General features: G+C 37.9%; 2 protein-coding genes across 3 annotated transcripts; one reads left to right on the top strand and one right to left on the bottom strand.

The window, feature by feature from the left end:
- Window positions 1-36: 36 nt before the first annotated feature.
- Window positions 37-7,031, bottom strand: anxa3b (annexin A3b). Its single transcript, XM_023294423.3, has 14 exons — window positions 6,919-7,031; window positions 6,531-6,571; window positions 6,402-6,449; window positions 5,541-5,628; window positions 5,259-5,353; window positions 5,053-5,166; window positions 4,661-4,751; window positions 4,484-4,563; window positions 3,355-3,411; window positions 2,793-2,886; window positions 1,417-1,512; window positions 1,226-1,284; window positions 559-681; window positions 37-411 (listed from the first exon to the last, which is right to left on the bottom strand). The coding sequence occupies exons 2-14, from the start codon at window positions 6,543-6,545 to the stop codon at window positions 352-354; spliced, it is 1,020 nt and encodes a 339-aa protein (XP_023150191.1). The 5' UTR covers window positions 6,546-6,571; window positions 6,919-7,031; the 3' UTR covers window positions 37-351.
- A 2,715-nt stretch (window positions 7,032-9,746) lies between these two features.
- On the top strand, window positions 9,747-22,234 carry si:ch211-282j22.3 (ER degradation-enhancing alpha-mannosidase-like protein 3). 2 transcript variants are annotated; one of them, XM_035957364.2, is made up of 21 exons: window positions 9,747-10,096; window positions 10,269-10,624; window positions 10,776-10,821; window positions 12,137-12,237; window positions 13,012-13,051; window positions 13,191-13,303; window positions 13,468-13,621; window positions 14,313-14,447; window positions 14,641-14,746; window positions 14,901-14,998; window positions 15,138-15,263; window positions 15,343-15,426; window positions 15,705-15,788; window positions 16,713-16,837; window positions 16,950-17,115; window positions 17,305-17,459; window positions 17,538-17,655; window positions 18,145-18,318; window positions 18,600-18,765; window positions 18,897-19,088; window positions 19,966-22,234. In XM_035957364.2, the coding sequence occupies exons 2-21, from the start codon at window positions 10,461-10,463 to the stop codon at window positions 20,244-20,246; spliced, it is 2,628 nt and encodes an 875-aa protein (XP_035813257.1). In that variant the 5' UTR covers window positions 9,747-10,096; window positions 10,269-10,460; the 3' UTR covers window positions 20,247-22,234. The 2 variants fall into 2 exon arrangements, with proteins under 2 accessions (XP_035813257.1, XP_023146265.1); XM_023290497.3 differs by having other exon boundaries at window positions 9,748-10,096; window positions 17,302-17,459.
- The last annotated feature ends 2,867 nt before the right edge of the window (window positions 22,235-25,101 follow it).

Below are 25,101 nucleotides of genomic sequence, written 5' to 3'. Positions count from 1 at the left end.
TGCTGTTTCATGTTTTATCTCTTTTCTCACATCAAATAGTTGAAGAAAGTATTTTTATTTCCTGTCGGGCTGTTTCTGTTTACAGTATATTAGAGGATAAACGTGGAATACAAACTATTTTAAAAGCACAAAAACACATTCAGCAGCTTCTTCTTGAGTCTTAATGCGAAGCTGCAAGGAACTGCAATTTAATACCTTCCAAACTTCAGTGAACATTAGTGGAAATGCACATTGTAAAGCATTTCTAGATGTTTTAGTTCCAGCCATTGCTAGTCACTGGTCATTGTTGTTTTTAGATGGAATTCTTCCCATCTGCTTGGGGGAAATCTGCACTTCACAACACGGGAGCAGTTAGTCATCTTGGCCACATAGATGTTTGAGGGCGTCGCCATAGCTACCCGACACTTCAGACTGCAAAAACATGGAAGACAGAAGAGCAGGAAATCATCATAAATCTAAATAAATGTCCTCTGATGGTAATCATGCAACAAAATTCTTGTCCAGTGTATCATGGATAGATACCAAACCAGCATGTTAAGTTTAGACATGTGCACTGACCTCTAACTGGGAGTAGAGGGTGTATCCAAACAGCTTCTTGTACTCTGCTCGAATGTCCAACAAATCGATCTCTGAGCGACTGACAAGTATCCTGGTCAGAGTGGACTCTGTGGTCCCTGCACCCTGGATGGATGGATGGATGGATAGATAAAGACAAAACAGGCAGGTTAGTAACATTAAAGGTTACTATATACTCTTAAAAAACTTACTATAAACTAAACACCTCTAATTATAAAATATAGAAATACTAATTGTATTAAAAGTCAAACACTATACCTTTCAAGGCATTGTGATTTCAGAGTACTTTGGGGATTCAAAGCCACAAATTGATCCTCAATAAATTAAGATTCACCTCAGACACTGCTGCTTCCTCATACTGTACAATATCCTGCAGCAACATATTTCCCTCTGTCTGCACTTTCACGTGTATTTTTGTTTATCTGCTTCAGAGCCCGTTGCCACATTTCCACCAGGCCACTCATGTTAGTCAAAGCAGCGGCTATAAAACATGGCTTAACATTCCTTTCCAAGCTACTGGTGACCAATACAGCCACTAAAAAGGGACAATGTGCAACCAAACAATATGAGGATTTAGTTAGGCAGCTGTTTCTGATGGGCTTCGGAGTTTGAAAGGTCATGATACAAACGGACAAATGACAGAACGTACCTTCATGCTCTTGAAAAGCCTCTCAGCGAGGTACGCCGGAGCATTCTTCACACACTTGACTACACAGAAAAATAAGTTTTATGCCAAATGGACCTCAGATGTGCAATAATGATGAAGATGCAACACAAAAAAATAGATGAGTTTTTAAAGTAAAGGTCAGAAGCAAAAAGAAAATGTGACATTTTTCTCACCTATGGCCACAAGTACTTTCTCCAAGTTTCCAGACATCTCACTCTCAATGCTCTCCTGCAGAGTCTTCTTGCTGATATTCTTGTACTCAATCAGAGCTGCAAAAACAAAACAGGAATAGAATAATAGTTTTTTTTAATCCATTATTTTGTCCACATCTGAAACATCTGCACAAATATTGGATGGATGACTATTAAAGCTTGCACTAATTTTAACCCTCTGTACCCCCAAACAGTCTCTTGAGGTTTTTCGCTCCTGTCATATTTTTATTAACAGTAGTTTCATTTTTCATTGCAATATAAAGTCCTGTATCTTTATGAAAACAGCACAACCAGCAGAGAGACATGTTCCATACAAGTTCCTCTGTGCATTTTAACACAGTTATAATTCAATAAATGATTTAAAACATGTTTTTTTCTATGATTGTTACAAAACCTTTAACCAAGTGCTTAAAGGTGGTTCTACACACTACAGATATTTTAGTACTTACATTTTTAATCTGTTTCCACCCTGTCCTCCTATTTACTCTGTAGAAGCACATCCTGCAGTTCATCCTAAATGAATTTCTGTCTATTGTGTGACTATCGGTCGCAACACTTTTGCTAATGGATTCTTCACTGCACCAAGAAGCACAAAATCAGGTTCAAGCCATTATGTAGAAGATACATGCAGAAAAAAAGTAGTTTTGATAATATATCACATTTGTTTTTTTTCTTGATGGAATGTCCTGATGGACACATGATTAGTTCAAGGGCTGACAGAGAGTTGAAAATCTGACAATTCTTTCAGTTTCTGGCTCTGATAAATTGCATAATTTTGGTAATTATTTTGAAGACTACATGCCTTTCAAACCCACTGCTTTGGGGTTCAGACAGGTAACGGCCCAGAGGATGAATTTTATGACTTTAGATTCAGCACCATCATTAGGTGGACATTTCCGGCTTTTAACGCCTTGAAATCCTTTGAATGGATTCCCATGAAGTATTAATGGTGACCAGGGAATGAATCCTAATAAAATACTAAACTTTTAGTGCCATCATCAGGCCTAATGTTTGATGTATTTATTACTTTGCTTTATATCTAGATAGCTCTTAATCTAACGACACTTCTGCTTTGTGTTTAGTGATTACTAGCAAACTTCCCCAGACTGATGCAGTGCTATATTGTGGCTAAACAAACATGATTAACATGACTGCTTTGCATCAACACGTTGCCATGGTGAGAAATGCTGACATTAGTGTTTAGCTCAAAGCACCACTCTCCCTCAGTAGCCTCACAGAGCTGCTAGCACAACCATAAACTCCTAATCTTGTTTATTTTACATTACAGTTATTAGATTAACGTCTACGGACAAAGTAAACATCAGCGATCAACTCACTTTGCCGAAGCTGCGGAACACTCCTGTGGCACAAAATGTCAATAAACTTCTCCTCATCAGTTCCCCATTTCTTCTCTCCTGCTTCATACAAGGCCTGTATGGAAGGAGAATGAATTTACTTAGGGAAGGCAGTAGACCATAAATGAATAAAAGCATGTCCTGTCACTAGTAAGTTCAGAGCAGGTGAATCATGCCATTAAACAAACAGATAACGACAGTTTACACACAGATCAACGTAATGCAACACAAAGGAGGATTTCGACATGTTAATCGTGTGCAGTGTGAACGGGTTCAGACTTGCATCAGTGAGTAAGGTGTGTTAACTGAGGCAACGGATGCCTACCAATCCAGCAATGTGTCACGTCAAGCTAGAAATGTTAAGAATTGCTGTAAAAATGCTGAAAAGTGTAATGTTTTAATGATCACTATAGCCTTAATGGTTGTCCTCTGTGTCAATGGAAAATTTAAGTGTTTATATAAGACCTCAATTTTCTTGAAAAAGAGGCAAAAAAAAACACAAGGTCTGACCACATAACGAATGATCCAAATGTAGAGAGTGTACCTTAGCATCTGCCTTAGCCTTGGCAGTATCCACATTGGTCGTCTCGTCTCTCTTCCCCTGTGAGGAAAAACACAAGAACATATGCTGAACAAAAATATCAATGCAGAGAAACGGTTAATAATCTCATTTCTGTATCATTTGATTTTTTTCTTTTCAAGCTGTAAGACTGGTTAATCCACACCCTCATCAGATGTGGGTTTAAATGACAGAGATCAGATAGTGTGACCAGAACACAGACACTTCTTTGACCAGTGACTGAAAAAGGCCTCCTTAAAATGCAAGTTTATTCAAATGACACAATGCCACAGATGATAAGAGAAAGACAAGAACAGGTTGCTGGCATGCTGGATGTTGCCATATCAGTTAGAGCACTTTAATGTCCACAACTCCACCATTTGTAGTCTCAAAAATCATTTCAGACAGTATGATAGAACAAGCAATCTACCATGTGTTGCTCAAAGTGGACGTGTCTGACAAAGAGATCTTTTCCCCCCAAATGTCCACCCACTTCACCAAAATGTCCACCAACTTCACCAAAATGTCCACCAACTTCACCAAAATGTCCACCAACTTCACCAATATGTCCACCAACTTCACCAGTATGTCCACCAACTTCACCAATATGCCCACCAACATCACTAATGTCCACCAACTTCACCAAAGCGTCCACCAACTTCACTAAACTGCCCACCAATGTCACTAGTGTCCACCAACTTCAGGAAAAGTAAGACAACATTATACAAATAAAAAATATAATACACTTGAGCCTCTTTGAAAGGCATTTTTAATATCCTTACAATTTACCAGTTTAGACAAACGCAGATCTTAAACCTTTTATGTTTCTTAGTAAAGCAACCCTTTAACTGAATAATTAGCCTGTACTTAAATAGGACTACATAATCTCCAGCTGCTGGTGTAGATAAGGAATACAAAGCCATTTTTCTCTGAGGGTTTTTGTTATGTGGATTCCATGGATATGAAGGAATTTCTGTGTTTTTGATCCTTGCATATTTTTGAGATACGTCAGGAATGTGCACCGCCTGCTGACTACAATAAATAACTGCTGTGGGTCTGGTTCTTGTTTGTTGGGAATGCCCTCCTGTAGCACATTTAATTTAATGTACAGTACCTCAGCCAAGATGAGCAGTGCCTTGCCATAATCTCCAGACACCTCCGACTGCAGATCATGAATCACTGATCTTCCAGTTTCTGTAGTGAAACAAAAATGCACAGAATTTCACAATAATTGGACGCATTACATCATGAACAGCCGCCAGTTTCCTTACTGTACCTTGAGTTAATTTACCTGCCAGGTAGGCTTCAGACAAGGCACGGATCTGTCTGTTGGATCTGGAGGCAAAGATTTCCGTCAGCGTACTCTCTGTGGTTCCTGCACCCTGCATGTGGAAGGTTACATACATAAGTGAATCATAATGTGATAATGGAGCTAAACAAAAGTGCATTCCAATCTGAAAATCAGGTTAATATACATGTATGAAACATAAACAATCAAGGCCAAACTGTAAATACAGGAAGACAGGATGAATCCAAACAAATCTAGAGCAAATCAAGTATGTATAGACAAAGAAACAGTCTTTGCTCCTTGTCAAATATAGAAGTTCTTATTGCAGTGTTTTTGTTTCTATTCTGATTGTTGAAATAAGCAACATTTTATCTCGAAGGCAGCTGAAATCTCACCTTGATGGCTCTGATAACTTCCTGACAGTCATAGATGGCGGGAGGTGTCACCAAGGCGACCAACAAGTCCTCAAAGTCTCCATGAGTGTCGCCCTCCAGGTCATCTACTAATTTCTGATGGAGAAATACCAATCTTACTTCACCGACAAGAATCTCACTTTGTGTCTCTCTCTCTCTGAAAGTAATATGGTAAATTATTCACATACCCTTCCTGAGGCCTTCTCGTAAGCCTTGGCGATGAGCTGACGCTGGGCGTTACTTCTTTGGGTCAACACCTCAATCAGCGTCTTCTCTGTTGTACCTACGAAGACAACACCAAAAAGACTTCTGCTAAACTTTATCCATCCTTGTATGCAAACAATAATCTAAAATTACTTCCATTTGCATCATACATTGTGATGTGGCACCGGTGCATATTCAGTGAAATATGATTGCAATGCTTTACATATTTGTGTTAATGTGTTATTAATGGTAACCTATCAGCTTACCGAGCCCCTCTATGGCTTTCCTTAGTGCGGAAACATCTTCGTCCACTTTGAAATTTGCCTTGTCCTTCACAGTTCCTCTTGTGTTTGACTGGGAACCACAAAAACACACTCATAACAGTAAGAAATCATTCACAAACAATGACATTAAAATGTGTAGATAATACAGAGTTTGATTTATTATTTTATAAGATAAGATCCTTTATTGCTCCCACGCCAGGGGAAATTGACATTGTTACAGCTGCAATAAACACATGTTATAACAATAATAATTACAATATATACAAGGATGAAAAAAAATGAAAATGAAAAATACACTACAGACAATACCAGTACAAGTGGCTTGTAAAATAAATATAAAAGTGCAAAATTGCTGTGCAAAGTTTATTATGCTTTTATGTGAGGTTTACTTTTAGCTTTAATTATTTTGAGTGTTTTATTCTACATTATGTCCAGTTAATTTTAGATGGTCTCTCTAGTTTTATTTTACTTTTAGCTGCCTGCTTCTTTGGTGTGATGTTGTCTCTGCAATTCTTAAATTCTCTAATTTTTTGACTTTTAATTTTAACGCTCAATCTTGTTCTTTAATTTTCAAACTGCCTAGTTCTCTTGTTTGAGTTGCATGTTAATCTAGCTAATGATTCATTTAATTTATTGTCATTTTTACTATTTATTTTTAATTGACTTCTCTGACTTGTCTCCTATAGCTTGTTTGATTGTCTCTGTGTTTGTATGTTTTAACTGTCAAAGCACTTTGTGAACGCTGTTCTTAAGGCTGCTATATAAATAAAGTTATTCTATTATTATTATCGTGTTGATTAACAGATCCTGCACACTTTAAAGTTAAGATTATGTCCAACTTACTGTCACTGTGAGCGAGGAGGGAGAGTCTAAGAGCAGGTCCAAGTCATCCTACAAGGCACATAAAACAAATATGCTTAAATTTAAGCCTATGATACAGTTCATCTCCACAAATTGTGTCTAACTACTCACCCAAACATCAGACATTGTTGTGGTTGTAGAGAAGTTTCAAACTAAGGAGAAAGTCACAATAGCAACAGCTTCACTGTATAATATGTAATATAATCTTTTGATATTTCTGCTTCTGAGAGGTTTTCTGCAACTTTTCCCTTCAATTAACCGCCTATATCTAATTCGGATATCACTGCCTAACCCGCTGCGTTTTTCTCCTAAATATCCTCCACTTTAACTATCTTCATTTGACTGTCAAAGCAGACACGTGTGCGAAAACAAAACAGCAGAAAAAGAGCCTTTTAATGACGACGACTACAACCTAAAGGATCAGAAAAGAGGAAACATCGAATATAGAAGGAGATCTAAAGTGAGAAAGTGAGAAAACTGCATATTTTCTTCTTCTTACCTCAGTGAAACGGGAGGATTGATGTCAGACGAGGAATTTCACAGTATTCCAAACTCACCACACCTTTCAGAGAAGTTTAGAAGGAAACGCCCATCAGAGGCTGTAGGAAGCACAATCATAAACTCCTCCTCACTTGTGGAAAAGAACAGGACGTTACTGTATCAGACAGGCAGCAGGGATTCGCCTCTCTGATATTTGATTCCTCTGCGCAACAACCGACATCTCCGCTGAGGTTCCCAAATGCGCACTTTATTTATTACAGTAATACACAGTCCATGCATTAAATTCAAGTAAAAAACAACAACAAAAAACCATATGGGTAAACAGATAATTGAGGAACTTTTGAAGTCCATGGGATATATCTTGCACACATTTTCATTAAAAATAAAAAAGCTAATGTTTTTATGTTCATAATGATCATGCCTTTGCAAATTCCAGAATTATTTATAATGGAAACAATCACTTATTAAAAAATGACTGGATATCACTAAAATGTCAACTAAATAACCATCCGAATTTAATAACAACCACCTTCTAATCAGCTAAACAATAATAAAATGAGTTTATTCAAAAATTGCTTTGATTGCGTTCTTTTTATTAAGTTCAGATAATCATGACAGATGTTTCTTTTTTGGCAATAAATCAAATTGTATATGTAAAAGAACAAATTGTATCTGTGTATGATAAATCATTTTCAACCATAGACTGTATAATAAATGTATGAATATTCTAAATATGCATATGTGTCTGCATATACAATCTTATTCTAACCTAATCCAGTAAGAATATGTTTTTTTTCATTTTTAATTATTATCTGCAGAGTAATTACATTTATCAAAGAAATACAGGCTAATGCAGTTGAAAAACAGAGAAAAACCCCTGAATAAATACAAAACTATGTGATTTTTCCTTCTGCAGTGTGGTGCAGTACAAATAAATGAAGCCCTGTAGTCTAATGGTTCCAAAGTCATGTTTACTTTCAGGGCAGAGACAAGGACATGAGGCAGAGAAAGAGGAAGGAGGAACAGGAAGAGATGCTTGTTTTTATTGATCTTATCTCTTATTTACATCCCTAAGTAATTTAATGATGTAAACTGAATTTGTTTCTACATGCAGGTTTGTCCTTTGGCAGAGTTAAACCTTAATTTAACTGTATTTAAAAGATGTAAATGATAAGGAATAAAACAGAGTATTTGGTAATTAGGAAGAAGATGGGTTAAATTCAGTAGGCCCTGAGGCAAAACACCAGATGTGTATAACACATACTAAGAGCGATCTGCTCACCACATCTAGACAAAACCAGCTTCCTGTGGAGAGATAAATGAAGATCAGTCGCTATGATGCACCAAAATACCCTGAGATCAAGTGTCAGTGCAAACAAATGGATACACAACATCCTGCTGATTTATGGATGTAATATAGAGAAAGGAGAGGGACAGTAGCGACATCTTGTGACCAACTGTAGACACAACATACGTGACCTCATTTGGACCCAAAAAAAACAGAGAAAGAAGATAAAATCTGACATTTAAAAACAAGGGGAAAAATGCTTTGCAGACATCCCCCACTTCCGCCCCAAATATGCCAAATTTCATTTAAGAAAAAGAACGAATACAATAAAAGACAATACAGCGTAGAACCATAATGGGAAAAAACTAAGTAAAAAAAAAAGAAGTCAGTGAGCAAATAAATAAATAAAAGGTATAAGAGCATAAAGAGCATAAAATAGAGTCTAAATTATATATAATATGTGTGTGTGTGTGTGTGTGTGTGTGTGTGTGTTTGTGTGTATGTGTGTGTATGTTTGTGTGTCTATGCCAATCAAATTATTATTGATAGAGAATTTGATGTTTAATGGCAGTGTCCCACACAGCACAGTGAAACAAAAACCTACCAAAAACATTTTACATACAACAATACTACTACTACTACTAATAGTACTACTAGTACTACTACTAAAACATGAAAATAATACAAAGTAAATAAGAAGGTCAGAAATGAGAACAAAATAGCATATATATATATATATGTGTGTGTGTGTGTGTGTGTGTGTGTGTGTGTGTGTGTGTGTATACATATATACACTCACACATATCTCTCTCTCTCTCTGTATATATATATATATATATATATATATATATATATATATATATATATATATATATATATATATATATATATATATATAGGGTTAGTGACAGTAAAGCCTACCAAAACACTTTACGCAACAACAACAGCAAAAACAACAAAATAATGATAAGAATAAAGAATTATTATTATTAGCATTAATAACAAGAATAAGAATAATAAGAATAATAACCTTCAGAGAACGTAACTTGAATGCTTTGGTGGAACTTGCAAGAAAGTCACAATATATTGTAAAAACTGTCTAGAAAAGAGGAGTATTCAATGAACCTTTATTACAGTCCATTATACACATGACCCAGAATCCAATCCACTTATGTGCGCACTTATTATTATTATTATTATTATTATTATTATTATTATTATTATTATTATTATTATTATTATTATTATTATTATTATTATTATTATTATTATTATCTACAAAAACCTCCATCCTGAGGACGTGAGAATGCTTATTTTTCACCCTAAGTGTTGCCTGCAAGGGAACCTCCCTGGATTAACAATTCGACGTCCTTTACAATTGTCAGTCTGCATCCGTAAATATAACACTAGTGTAAACGTTTCGTGATCTTAAATACAGCCAGTCGAATGAGGGTGGATCGAAAGCTGAGGAGTTGCCACAGAGAAAATTAACCTTACTATACGTGGCATGAAACCTGCCTGACAGACAAGCTGAGGGCAGCAGTTCCCCCCGTTCAGCCGGGCACCAACAAAGCCCGTCCGCTCTTTGACAGCTCTCTACTCGACACCAGACTGCTGCACCCACACCCGGCGACGTGTCATCCACCCGTTAACTGTGTGACACTCAAGTTTACACGATGAGTGTGAGCTGACGACGTGGACCATTAGTTTTTTTAGCTCTAAACGATGTTCCGACCTAGCTTACTTCCTTTTTCCAGCTAGTAAGCTCGTTAGCTAACCAACTAGCATCGCTGACGGAGAACTAGCAACTTGGTAGCGGGGCAAGCAACAGGGACCCTCCCGGCACTGTGGTGGCTGCCAGAGGTCAGCCACACTGTCTCACCGTTTGGTAACTACCTGATATCTCCTTCAACTTTGCTTTTATTTAACCAGAAGTCAGCTGTTACTCTTGTTTGGGCTTCCTCCAGTTAGCTAGTGCTTCGTGGTGAATCTTGTTTGTTGTTACAAGTAAGCTAACGTCCACAGCTGTAGCTCACCGCCTCTATTGTTTACATGGACAGGGGTCATCTGGAGTCCTCCGTGGACATGTGCTGGTCGTAACAACACTGGCTCAACTGCACAACAACCAGGGTGGAAGCATGGGCATGGAATTAGGGGGTAGCTAGCCGTTTCTCTCCCAAAACGAGGATGACCTGGTCTGTTTGACTTCGTGTTGGGCAAAGAGCAGGAGTTTGTTGTGAAAACTTAACCAGATGCAAGACTTCATGAGGAGATTTGGAGATAAACTTTGCTGGAGTTTGGGCCCCCCGTCTGCCACAGGGATGATACTAAAGACACTGCTGATCACCAGCCTTCTGGGCTGGGCGAAATGTCAAGAGAGTCACAGTATGACAGCAGAGGAGATGACTGTTATCAGGTGAGGAATCTACAGTCAGACATGTAAAGACTGTTTATTTGTGTTTAGGAATAAGTGACTGTGAAAGTTTATGAAATGTTGTTAATATATTTCAGTGTTTGCAACAGTTTTCATTTGATTAAGTTGTATTTTTCCTCTAATTTTTTTGCAGGAACCAAATTATTGAGATGTTTGACCACGCTTACGGCAGTTACATGGTAAGGTCTACTTTCTGATAAATTAAGTGTGATAACCACTATATTTATGTGTGTGTGTGTGTGTGTGTGTGTGTGTGTGTGTGTGTGTGTGTGTGTGTGTGTGTGTGTGTGTGTGTGCGCATGAGTGAGTTGCATCAGTCCAGAAGATAGATAGAGATAGATAGATACTTTATTAATCCCGAGGGAAATTCAAGTATTAAGCAGCTTACATACAACATATACTTTGAAAAAACTTGCTGTACAATGCCATAAAAAACACTTCTAATTTTAAAACCTATAGAAATACTAAATGTAATTAAAATGCAGTATACAATATTTACACATTTCAAGGCACCATGATTTAAAGTGACTTTGACAGGTAGTAGGAAAACGGTTTCATTAAACTACATGAGGTGCAAGGATCTTATGTGTACAGAAAGCAAACATGCTGGATTTGGTTGCATGTGGCGTGAAGCATTCTTCCTTTAACATCCTGTGATTTATGCTGGTCTTGACACTATTATCTTTGTGTATTATTGTATGTCTTCCAGGTAGGAGACAGGATTTTACAGGATTTTTTGAAGAGCCTGTTTTTAAAATGCTTGATTTTAAAGTGCCCGAATTCCTCAATGTTCACACGTTTGTTTGTCAATCAGCCATGTCTTATACTGTCTCTTTAAACTGACAAAAGTGGAGCTTTCTCTGATAGCTGTAGGTAAAGTATGCCAGTTTGTTCAGCTTTTAATAGACAGGGCATTCTGTACAAAGGAGGACTTTCTAAATTTTACTTCAGTCACCCCTGGTGGCTGACCTTGTACTACGCCATCCCATTCACAGACTTAAGCACTTTTAAATGATTTGAAAACTCTCAAAGCTTAGAAATCGATGTCTTTAAGACTGCACAATGATGAAATGACTGAGTCAACTGTATGCTTGTCACAGGTTGCACAGACAAGTGTTAGTAAGAAGACACTGGTGATGGCTGCTAAGAACAAGAGGCATGTTAGTAAGACAAGATGCAGCAGGTGGAAACACTGTTGACAAAGATCATTTTTAGCTTAAGGTGTTGTTGATTGTTGGATGCGCATGGAAGGTAAAGAGGCACGAGACAGAGATTATTATTATTAGAAGCAAGTGTATCCTTTTGCTTGACTGTCAAGTATTTTCCATTGTAGAATTGCTTAAGGATTTATCGGGAGCATTTTGGGAGAGTGGTTTGTAAGAAACGTGACTGTTTCTCTAGTAATACAGGAGTTGTTTAAGCTTTTGAACTCAAGTCGTTTTCTTCAGACTGTTAAGTAAAGCTTGAAGACAATAACAGGTCTTTCTGTTGCAGAAATATGCCTATCCAGCAGATGAGCTGATGCCTCTAAGCTGCAGAGGGAGAGTGCGAGGGCAAGAGCCCAACAGAGGGGACATAGATGACTCCTTGGGGAAGTAAGTTTGTCATGATTTGACATTTAAAAGAATTTTATAGAGTCACAGCTGTTAAATTTCCTCGAATGAACAAGCCATGTATTTTTAACCAGTTTGTGCAATTATAGCAAATACATCTGCACCTTTTAAGTCTTATGTCTACACCAGTTGACTTGGAGTGCATGTTTGTTAAGAGATTTCCTTTTTTTTTTTAACTCATGACTTCCCGGTTTCACAGAAGAAAACTTTGTGCTTTTTTTAAGCTTTGTAGCCACCCTATATTAAAGTTATCCACAGTATACAGTACTCTAAAATTTGGCATTAAATTAAGAAAAAATACTTTCAGCTTTATCTTAAAATAGCAACATCCACTTTTATTCTTCTACAAACATGTATGGGAATGGAGATTTAACACTTATTGTCTATGTAATGTCCTCTCTTTCTACAAAATATTTTGCATCTTCTTAGAAGACAGAATCTGAGGAATTCCTTCTTGCTGTGCTCTTCCTAACAGACTTAATTGGACATGGAGTGTCCTAGTTATTATATTAATTAGATGCTGTTTTAAGTCAATAAAATCTACAAAAAGGCATTAAATTGTGGACTTACAGTATAATTGATCCATTTATGTGCACACTTATTGCATAATGTAATTTTGCTGCAATGTCAGCAGATTTGACATTGAGCAGCCTGTGGTTTATTACACACTTAACTGGATCAGTTGGAAAGTGGAACAGCAGGTCCACTGCGCCCTGCCAGCTCCAGTATCATAACATTTGTTCTACCTTTGTGTAGGTTTTCTCTCACTCTGATTGACACCCTTGATACCCTGGTGGTGAGTACTTGCTTTTCCTCTGCTTCCAAGCATAAAAATGATTTACTTTCCTTCTGTTTATGAGCCATTTATCCTTACTAGACTTCTGTGTTTGTGCTACTTTTGATTCTTCCTTTTATTCCTGTGTGTTTACACTCAGGTGTTGAACAAGCTCGATGAGTTTGAGGACGCTGTGAGGAAAGCTGTGAAGGATGTTCGCCTGGACAACGATGTGGTGGTTTCAGTGTTTGAGACCAATATCAGGGTTTTAGGGTAGGAAATTTGTCTGAGGTTTATTTTAGTTTTTTCTTTATCACAATATGTGACTTAAGTGGAATGTTTTGGACAATTCTTCTGAAAGTAGATGTATTCCACATCTGTACAGTATTTTATCACACCCTTTGCACTCCTTTAATTTGGCATTTTCCTCTCACCAGTGGGCTTTTGGGTGGTCATGTGATGGCAGACCTGCTACGGCAGCGTGGAGACAGGATGCAGTGGTATCAGGATGAGCTCCTACACATGGCCAAAGAGCTGGGCCACCGATTACTGCCTGCCTTCAACACCACAAGTGGCCTTCCCTACCCAAAGGTAGTCCTTACTTTATTGTTAAAGATCACAGATTTAACTTTAGATGTATTATATGCAGATGATGAAGATCTGAGGACGTCTGATCAGCGGCTGCTTGATTTACCCAGGTCAAAATATAAACACTGGGGTGACGGGGTGTTCTCTGTAGCTGCACCCAGGCTCTGGAACAAACTCCCCCCAGATATGCGCACTATCACTGACCTAGGTTTTTTTAAATCAAAACTCAAAACCTTTCTGTTTAAAATGGCTTTTCATACCTAGCGGCATGGTGACATTTTATTTCGGTTTTATGTACTAGCTGTTAGATGTATGTTTTAGTGTTGTTTTGTTGCTGTTTATTTTTATTGTTTTTACTGCTGTCTCTGTTTTAAGTTACTGTATTGTTTTTAAGTTATTCTCTTGTTTTACTGTAAAGCACTTTGGTCAGGACTATATAAATAAACTCTGGTTGATTGATTGATTGATTGATTGATTGATTGATTGATTGATTGATTGGTTGGTTGATTGGTTGGTTGATAATGAACGACCCTTAAAATTTAATCACTGCATTAATGGAGAACGATTCCTCACAGTCATTTCATCACAAAAGGGTTTTTAAACAATGAGCATATATCTGATTTTGCAAAGTATCTAAAATAATTTTGAGCTGAGTCAAGTGACACGTTTTTTTTTTCCTGTTTTGCTTCACCAGGTGAATCTACGGTATGGTGTCCTCAACCCACTTTCACGAACGGGCACTGAATCAGACACCTGCACAGCATGTGCAGGAACAATGATCCTAGAGTTTGCTGCCCTCAGCAGATTGTCAGGAGAGTCTGTGTTTGAGGTATTATCTTCCTCTGCCTCTTGAAAATATTTTTCCAAGAATGCCATAAATGTGTAATTAATGAGATATAAGAGTGGAGTGCCTTATTTTAGAACATTTTTCTCAGATGCCACATGTGATGAAATCATAAATGAACGGTGTAATAATGTTTTCACCACAGACATTTTCAGACAGTGATGCTTATTGTGTACAGGAACATGCGAGGAAAGCTCTGGATGTCCTCTGGGAGCGGAGACAGAGAGGAAGTGACTTAGTGGGGACTGTCATCAATATCCATAATGGAGAATGGGTCCGGAGGGGTGAGCCAATTTAAACACAAACACTCATTGTGTAACCATAAAACCTTGCTAAAGGCAAGAGATGAACCCTGGAACCAGACGCGTCCTCACACAAACAGTGGTAATTGAACTATATTACAGTTATTTGACAGTCTTCTCCTTTCTGTGTTTGCAGACAGTGGAGTTGGTGCTGGTATCGACTCGTACTACGAGTACCTGATGAAGGCCTACATCCTTCTAGGAGACAATGTTTTTCTGGAGAGGTTCAACGTTGTGAGTCTATAAATATACCCTTATGTCTGACTCGGTCTGTGTTGTGCCTCCTGTTGCAACATAATTGACCACACCTGGTCATTTTGTTCACTTTGTGGTTGATTGCTAATGTATTTTTCATTGTGTTCGTCTGTAACAGCACTACAGTGCCATTATGAAGTACATCAGTCAGCCTCCGCTTCTACTCAATGTACACATGCACAACCCCACTGTGAGTGTGCGGAGCTGGATGGACTCTCTCCTGGCATTCTTCCCTGGCTTACAGGTCTGTGATTCTATTTTGTAGAGGGCATAGAAATCGCTGCACGTGTGTCGAGGATGACGTTTATTTATTGGTCACATAGGTTTTGAGAGGAGATCTGAAACCAGCCATTGAAACTCATGAGATGCTTTATCAAGTCACCAAACAACACAAGTTTCTTCCAGAGGTATGGCATCTTTGCTGTTTTTTGCTCTATTAAAGGCCTATTTATAATAACTGTTTCTAATACTCAGCAGAGCTGGGCAACGAGGCTAACATTTTATACCTCGATTCATTTGATATGTGTTATGACATATTCATCATGTGGATGTTTGATGTAAATGATGCTCTGCGGTGTCATATATTGTAGTAGGAAAAAGTCAAATGTTATACCGAATTGAGAAAAAATTATTGGAAATGTGTCTCATTCTTAATCAATTGTGTTCTTTTTCTTTCTCCCTGAAGGCTTTCACCACAGAGTTCAGAGTTCACTGGGGCCAACACCTACTGAGACCAGAATTTGCAGAAAGCACCTACTACCTCTATAAGGTGATAAAGCTAACAGAACAGTGTCACTCACAGAAATAAAATATAATACCCTTTAAAAGTGGGTTCTTAAAGGTCAACTGGCACAAATTGGCTTATTATTGAAACTACTCCACTACTGTACTATCTCCTCCTGAGACCCGGCCCGTTCATTTATGCCCTCTGTAATTGACATTTGTTTTTGATCTATATTTTTTGACTAATTTGAGGTACACTACTAAATCCTGATGAGCTCAATAGAGGACATCCTGGCCTTTCCAATGATATCTCAAGTGACTGGGTGGGATGAGGCGAACTTTGTTTTCAGGCAAAAATGAGACTGCCACGAAAAGAGAAAAGTTAAATATTGTTAAGAGATCATTGTTTTACTTTTGGTAATCATGTATTTTCTTGTTTATGAACATGTCAGGAATCATAAATTGGAGTCAGAGTTCAGTTAAACTTTTTGTCAGGAAAAGTAATAGAACGATTTAATGGGGTTAGCTAGTAGCTAATGTTGAATGTATTTTCTATGTAAAATAATTAATTTATAACTATGTTTCATTCAACCTCTTAAATTTTACACTGTTATTTAATTTCGTCTCTTAAAGTTTCATGAGTGAACGGATAGACATTTTTGTTTTCTTGTCAGCTTATTTTGATTTCAAAGTGTCACTGTTTTTTTTGTTTGTTTTTTTTAAGGTAAAAACGTTCTGTTGTCCACTATAGTGGATATGCTGTAGAATCTAAAATATAAATATTTTTTAATAAAATGTTGAATTGTGCGTTGTTATTTTAGCGCCAAAAAAGCAGGAAATCACAAAAAAGTTCAATTGAAGGATATTTTTTCTCCCTCAGTTCTCAGGAGGATATACAGTACACAAAGCATTCTTTTTTCCCGCTCTACCTTGGAAGACGTGAGCCAAGACTTTATTTTAATCTCCGCAGGCCACTGGCGACCCCTACTACCTCAGAGTGGGACAGTCCATAGTGGAAAAACTCAATGCCTACGCCAGGGTGCCTTGTGGGTTTGCTGCTGTGCAAGATGTCCGCACTGGGACACATGAAGACAGGTAATGTGCCACACAAATAGTGCTCCAAGTTCAATGATGTGGTCTGTTGACACGCGTTTTTACAGAATGGTTAAAATCTTCTGTATATGTATGTTTGTTTGTGCTTGCATAGGATGGATTCGTTCTTTTTGGCAGAGATGTTTAAATACCTGTACCTGCTGTTTTCGGAGAAGAACGAGCTGCCAATTGACATCGACGACTACATCTTCACCACAGAGGCTCATCTTCTGCCTGTCTCTCTCTCCACCACTCAGCCACCCTGTCAAGGCAACAATACGGTAACAGCTCTCACTGTATCACAAACACTGTCAGTTACACATACAGATTTTATCTGATTTCTTTAATGATGATATTTATTGAGAAGTGAACATTTAAATTGTCAGTGGTGACACGTCTAACATGTGAACTGACATGTATTAGTACGGTAGACTTGTAGTTAATTAACCGTGGGTCTTTTGCTCCAGGAGACTGTTCCTGTTTCTCACGAAGAAGATCTGTTTACACACTCCTGTCCCAGCACAGAGACGTTGTTCCCTAACAACCCTTCATTTGCCAAAACCATCCGGGACAGCTACAAGTACCTCACTGGGGTGGGACGAGCCTTCCACCCTCTTCCTATCAGGTAAGTTTATTTGCAAGGTGCATTTGATTTTGAGTACAAATTCTGGAGTGTTAACTTGAGTGTGTTTATACTTCACAGGGAAATTGAACTACCACTTCATGATAATGGCATGGAGCCAGTTGAGTTCTTGAAAAGCATGGGCATTTCTCTCACTCCACTGAATGAAGTCACTGCAGGAGACACTGGAAGTCTGAAGGTATTTTGGTTACTTTACTCTAAGATAACAATAGACACTGGGCAGGCTGGTGGAGTCTCTAATGTTACATCAGAAACCTGTTGTTCTGGAGCCAGAGATACCTGGAGGGAGGACAAAGCAATTATTCATTGTGGAACCATACAGTTCTATAACAGGTTAATTATACACCCCGCTGTCAAATCAATTACGTCTTTAATATTGCACAAATAACATTGCTTTTGGCAGTGTGGATTTCTGAAATTATAAATGGCTTTAATCAAATGATAAAGGTTTTTTTAAATACATTTACATTTCTTCTAGTCAGATATGCTTATAGATTTGTTTATGTTTACTTAAGCATGGCCCCTCTAATATTATGAGATTTCCAACAGCAAGGGAAGATGGGAAATGTAGGTTAAACTTGACACTTGACTTCTTGAGAAAATAAGGATATCAAGTGACCGGCCGGTTGTTGTTTTTAATCTGTTTTCTACATTTTTATCCCTACAGGAGCATAAAGGAGTGTACCGAGTAAAACTTGTAGCAGAAGTAAGCCAGACCCCAGAGGAGGAGGTGGTGGTGCCTCATGTTGTCCAGCTCATATCTCCTCCATTTCTGGGTAGGACAGTCCTCACTGCAGGACCTGCCAAGTTTGGAATGGACCTCATGAAGCAAGAGCACGGGGTGAGATAATAATACACTATATTGGGTCAACATTAAAGCTGGAATAGTAAATTATAATGAGAACAAAAGCAAAACTGACAGACTTGATCAACAATATGATTTGAAAAGTGGGTACTTATGTTGTAGGTTTCTCCTGAACTGTGCAAATTTTGTCTTTTTTTCTCCCTTTACTCCAGAACTAATGATGCTTGTATACACTTTTTTTATTTCTCTGTCGCATACTGTATTTTTACACTGCTTTTCCTCAAATACAAGCATAAAAACATCCTCCTGTGCCGCAGGTGAAGGGCAGCATCGTCAAAGCTTCTCCGTACACTGCATGTGGGCCAATTGATAATGCAGTGGAGCTTAAAGGTCATATCGCACTGGCACTGCGTGGCGACTGCATGTTCGCTGCAAAGGCTCGTTGGCTGCAGGAGGCGGGAGCTATAGGAGTGATCTTTATAGGTGAGTATCATCACAATGTGAAGTGAAAACTGAAATCAGCTTTTCATGGTTAAATACACAAACTAGAATAACCGCCCAGTCTGGACCTTAGAGAAATTAAATGGTTCCACTTATCACCTTTTTTTCCTCAGACCACCATGAAGGAAGTAATAGTGAGGAAACTCCCCTCTTCCAGATGGTTGGAGATGGTGACTCCACTGAAGACATCACCCTGCCTTTGGTGTTCCTGTTCAGCCGCGAGGGTGCCGTGCTCACAGCCGCCCTGGAGAAGCATCACAATGTGGATGTGTTGCTGCTGCCGAAGGAGAGGCAGCTTGGACACGGTGAGGACCAAGAGGCAGACGATTTTCAGTTTGTGTTGTTAAAAAAAAACAACAATGAAAAGACCAAAACCAACAGTATGTCTGTCAACAGCTCAGTACTGTATCTACTTGAAAAACTGGCACTGTGGCTTTTTTGTAGGAAGTAGTGACTGTTTTCAGTTGCACATCTCATGCTCTAGTGAATAATAAAGACAGCTTGACAGTCTATGTAGCACTGACCTGAGGTAAACCCAGGAGCGTTGACATGAGGACATCTGTGACCTCATGCAGAGCCGTGATGCATTGGAGTTCTTTTAATAGTTTTTGGACAACAATAGAGGTCTGTGATGTATAGGAAAAAGTGTCTGGCTGTTGCACAGGCAACACATTTTAGTGGATCAAGTCGAAGTTAGTTGAGGTATTTATTGATTTATTCTTTGTTGACAATAAGAAATAGAATATCACCACATTGATCCTTTACATAATCAGCCGTTACTTACAAGCCACTAAACAAAGTTAGAAAGATAATGGATCAGTCTGGATTGACCTGATGCTTCCTGATCCTGGCAACAACCTTGTTTGTCTTTGACGATGAAGTCTGTTTGTGTCCGTCCTTCCCTCATGCAAAGTGTCAACAAAATATTGAGCATTTTGTGTGCCATGGTTTCAGTGACTGATGTGGAGTGCAACAATAATTTTACTTTTGAATTTTGACAAAACTGTACTATTAATCTTTCTGTTGTTTTGATTTGTAGTCCATTAGAAATTACCTCTGTCACTGCGGAGTTTCAGCATTCAGAACAGCAATAGAAAAGTGCAAAGTGATATCAAATGTTAAGTTAGTTGTTGTCTGTTCTGCTCCCATTTGTGCATTTTAATGTCTGTCCTCTTTGTGCAGATAAGACAGAAAAACCTGTCAGCATGAACATAAAACTCCGCCTGGCAGAGGAGGGGGAGCTGGAGGAAGGAGCAGCTAGTGGACCCACCCTGGAGCTCGTCTTGGAGAACGACGAGTTGCTTCTTAAGGAAGAGGTGGAGGAAGACCTCAGAGGAGAACGACAATCACAGCAGCAGCAGCATTTCTGCTCTAAAGCAACAGAAGATGACAGAACTGAACCATGTTCAGCAGATTCGTCTGCAACCCCAAACTCTAACAGCGGACCAGACACAAATCCTTGATCCTGAAGCAGCCAAGTTTCCCAACACTGGTTCTTTGACACTTTCTGAATGGTGCGTGCCTCAGAGCCCCTCACTGCCCTACAGCACACGGAGCCCTAACTGAGACATCCTGCATGTTTACGACTGATGGAGGACAGTCTAGGAGCATCACAGCCCTGCTCACATCCTACCTTGACTCTGACACCTTCAGACGGCTCTGTATTTCTTCAACGTGGAGATTCTGTTCTGTCTGGTGCAGGAAATGAGGGAGTTTGTGTTCTCATGAGACCAAACTAGGCAGTCAAAGGCCAAAAGCTGTTGGTTAACAACAATTGGCTATTGCTGACTAAACCTAAACCTAAAATCCTAGCCTGTAGTGTTGCTGTTTTAGGCACATATAAGGTGTTCGTGGTGATGATGACATAGATAATTGAGTAGAATTAAAAAAGACCTCATCCTCGAGAAACACATAGATTAAGGCAACAGAAAATGTACTCAGCTACATTTTTATGCAATGCAGTTTGTTTTTAATCTAGATTGCACCTTTTACTTCAACCAGTACTGTTTTGGTGTTCACTAATGGTGAGTGGAATATCACCGGGCCAGTAGGTGGTGTAAGCTACCATAACTTCTCAGTAATATAATGTTAGGGGATGAAGGACACAAACTGGGGCTAATTTTGAAGGTTTGTTTTATTTCATACTAGTAAGAAACTTCAGGGAATTTCACGTGTGAATGCAGTTTGCAAGTTTGACCCATTTGAAGAAGTGTGTGCGTGTGTGTGTGTGTGTGTGTGTGCGTGCGTGCGCGTTCTGCATTGCCTTTTTTTTTTTTTTTTTTTTTTTTGCTATAATGTGAGCATGTGTGTACGAGGTGTGTAAAATCTGTAATACCCAAGAAGGCATCTCAGCTGAAATATCATTGTTGTCGGGAGGACTGACCACCATGAATCTCATAACATTCAGTTAGAAATTATTTGGCTACTTTTACAACCCAGAAGTAACAGATTCGTGAGTGATCCCACCTTTGAGTCATTGAAAAAGTTCTCAAAGCTGATATTCTTGCAGCTGAAGTCTATAGATAACTCTGATTCTGGTTAGTTCCAGGTGCAGCATCACAGGTTGGTCTGCAGTCCTGACTGCTATGCACTTTGAAACACTGATATGAAACGACCATTCAGGCCAGGCGTCTTTACATTTGTTTGTGTGTAGTGCAATAACTAATTGTAATCGCCAGCAGTCATTCATTGTCACATTTACACTGTGTACTGAGGCAATGCCTATATCCACATTCGATTGAAGAAAAATTTGACTTGGGTAGTAGTAAAGCATAAAAAAGTTTAGTGATCGTTAGGTTTGCTGGAGTATGGCGAGGTTTTGCACCATCTGATGTGTGATAACAAACTGGAAACACAAGTCGAAGCCTCATTGTTCCTGAAGTCTGACTGAACTCTTTCCTGAATGCTTTTTGTATCCAGATATGTTGTTTTGTCAGGACTTAAATGTCACACAGGGGAAACCATTTCCCATTACATCTTTATGCAGCAATTGAGAACCAAGCATAACTCTTTATTAAGTTATTTTGTATTCACATACTTTACTCTCACTAATGATTTTGAACTTTTGTGGTAGATTGAAATGTGAGCTGATGTTTGTGTGGAGAAAAAACTGATGCCAGAAAATGTTTTATGTCTGTACAGTGGACCGTTTAATGATGCTGCTGAGCTAATTTAAAGTCTTAATCCTATGTATTTTATTTTTTGTTTAGCCTTTGCCAACCCGTATACCTCAGGACTCTGTACATTACTTTTCATACACATGAAAGGACCATAGAAATGAAACAGGATTTTTTTTAAGACTATTTTAATTCCTGAGGGTTTTATTTGGGTCGGTGACTAAAGCTCAAAAAGTGCCAAAAGAGATGCATGACATCTTCTCTGTATTCAGTTTCTGAGATGTGAGCTGAGGCAGTTTTGTCAATAAATTCCACATCATGATTTCCAAGTTTAATTTCAGTTTTTGAGTTATTACTTTACATTTTCATTGTCAGTTGCAGCTGTGGTTGGTTAGGAACCTTTAAAGAAATCACTGTCACAATAAGGCCATATTTTTAAATCGCCTTTGAAAAGAATGTGACTGCTGCTGTGCCAATAATTGGTCTTTTCTGTTCATTATCTGGAGTAATATTAGTTCTTCATGACCTATTAAACTAGTTCATGGCAACTCAGATATATAAATGTATATTTAAATATGTAGTTCTATTTAAGTAGAAAAATGTGTGAAATTCTGAAATATGCAACTTGAATGAACTTGAGAATATGGAGCTATACAGAAAACATTTCTTTACAGTCAGATGTTTTCCTGTAACAGGTGGAGCAACAGCAGTACCTGTCCTTTCAGTACTATCTGTACTTCCAATTAAATATTCAGGGCAGTTATGTTGAGGATCCATTGTGTTCAAAAGGCAAAAAAAACAGTGTTGATACGCTACAGGGAGTTGTGTGTTACTACATAAAATAAATGTCACAGATCTGTGACTATTTTTGTCAAGAGAAAATGAGAAAGACCTTTAAATATTTTTATGCCAGATGGCAACAGCTAGCATGGAGTAATACAATGACAAGACTGATTGCATCTAACATATAAATACATTATTAATGCCAGTCATGATACAGACGAGAGCAATGACAAAACAGCCCCATGAATAGAAATGATTCATCGTTTTAGAGTAATTAGCTCCTAGTGGTTTTATGATAGATAATTCTCAACCTCTTACCCGCCTCCACATTAAACAGATTTCTCACATGCTAAATGTCATTTCTATTCTACTAATCAGTTTTTGATAGATACAGTTCACTTGTCAGGTTAAGATACTTATACTTTTGAATGCTTCTATGCTACTTGCAGCACTTTTCAGAAAGACTTTTAACTGATACTGAACAGCTGAAAGGTTTTTGCTGAACTGAAATTCGGCCTTTGTTTGGAGATGGTCTTTCACGTCAAAGCAAGAAAATAGGTCGGGTCAGTCTCCAGTTGCCATTTACTATTTGGCCTGTGTATGCCAGAGAATGATGGCTGTGGTAGTCAGAACAGAGAACAGAATACAATGGAAAGAATTAATAGATGTTTGCTAATTTGATGCATCTTCAAATAGGACTACAGGTATCATTTTACTGCACCTGCTGCAACCTGCTAAACGAGGCAAACCCTGTTCCCTTTTTTCACGCATTAACTTTCACCACCATGTGCATTAGGCTATTATTATGACTATTATTAGCTATCATTAGCAGATTAATGAAAAAAAATGATATAAATAGATACATAAATTGATAATTGGTTGACAAAGTGAAACTCATCAACAATAGAAAAAGACTGGCAGCCTTTATCATCATCTCTAACAGTGTGTAAATAAAGACTGTACATGTATGAAAACCATGACACCAAGCACATCATGTTATTAAACGGTTCTCCCACGTCATCACGTCATTACGTACCTCCTGCGTTGGCCCTGCTTAATCTCAGTGAGCATGTTGCCTTCAGGTGCCGTGGGAACATGTCAGAGTTTATGGTAAAAAAGACACGAAGTTAGATTTAAACGTGGAAAATTCCACTAACGTTTTAGTCACGTGTATATAATTATTTTTTAGTCACCGTACTATCTTGCCTCTATATGTAGCTGCTATACATTTGATATACTGATATTCTCATTGTTTGCTGTGAGTGTGTGAAAGTTCATTCTTGATATTGAAAAGGTGATTTGAGCAAAAAACTAAGACATCCTCTTTAAACACAATGTCTGTTTTCTATAGTAGAAAAAATATGCATTTATAAGTACTGATTATTAATGTAATATGTATCCAAGAAGTATGCAGTAAATAAATCATGACAGAGTACAGCTTTGTTATTCTAAAAACTAAAGCAAAAAAGAGGAAGATACCTTTCAGGGGAGAGGGAATTTTACTCAACCAGTCTTTTTTTTAATATATCTAAAACAACCTTGCTACATATGTATAACATTGACATTATTTTCAAATTTTGATGCTTCTCCTACTTTAACTACAACTAAATATACAGATATGTTGATTTTCATTGAAAGGGTGTAATTTTTTGCCAGTTCATTTGGAAATGATGAGCCAAGGACAAACGTTATCAACTCACAATAAATTTATTATCATTCATATATAAATTCCTGACATTAAACGTTAAATCACCATTCAGTAGGGTTGTGAGGCTTAAAGTGGCGAAGAATTCAAGCTAGACAAATAATCGCTGGTTAGCTGTGACGTTACTACATTAGATGATGGTGAACATTGTTTATCAGAAATCTAAGCTAGAGTCTTGAAAATAATTGATGTTCACTCAAAAGTCCTCTTATACTTTCACATATTACCAAACAAGTATCTAAATTTTGACTGTCATGTAAAAAAAGTAGAGTACACAAACACATGCACACACACAAATGTATAGTCTTATTTAAAAACACACAATTTTATTTTCTTCTGTCCAAAAAAGATCTATCATCATACTTCAAAACTACTTCTTCTGATTTCAGTAAAATGATTTCACTGCGCCTGCGCTGTCACCATGACAACGAAAGAACTCCAAGATGAAGGCCGTATTAAATACTATAAAAAGCTGAGAAAAACTCAACAAAAAAGGTTGGTTTGCTTTTCTAAAGTAGTTGCTTTTTATTTTCAATAATAAAAATTATGATATTCGGATTTTTTTTTTGCTGCTTCTTCAAGCCTGTAGCTGCTTTTTAAACAAACGGCAAGTTTAGGTTTGACGAAATCAAAATGGCGACTTTGAACAAGTCGATAGCGGATTAGCAGCGTCTAATTGTCCGAATAATTGGAATAGGAAGATAAAACAGAGGC

This window comes from Amphiprion ocellaris, chromosome 17 (genome assembly GCF_022539595.1).
Source record: "Amphiprion ocellaris isolate individual 3 ecotype Okinawa chromosome 17, ASM2253959v1, whole genome shotgun sequence".
Taxonomy (NCBI): Eukaryota; Metazoa; Chordata; class Actinopteri; family Pomacentridae; genus Amphiprion; species Amphiprion ocellaris.
Note: the sequence above shows the minus strand (reverse complement) of the source record. Positions and strands in the feature narration are given on the sequence as shown.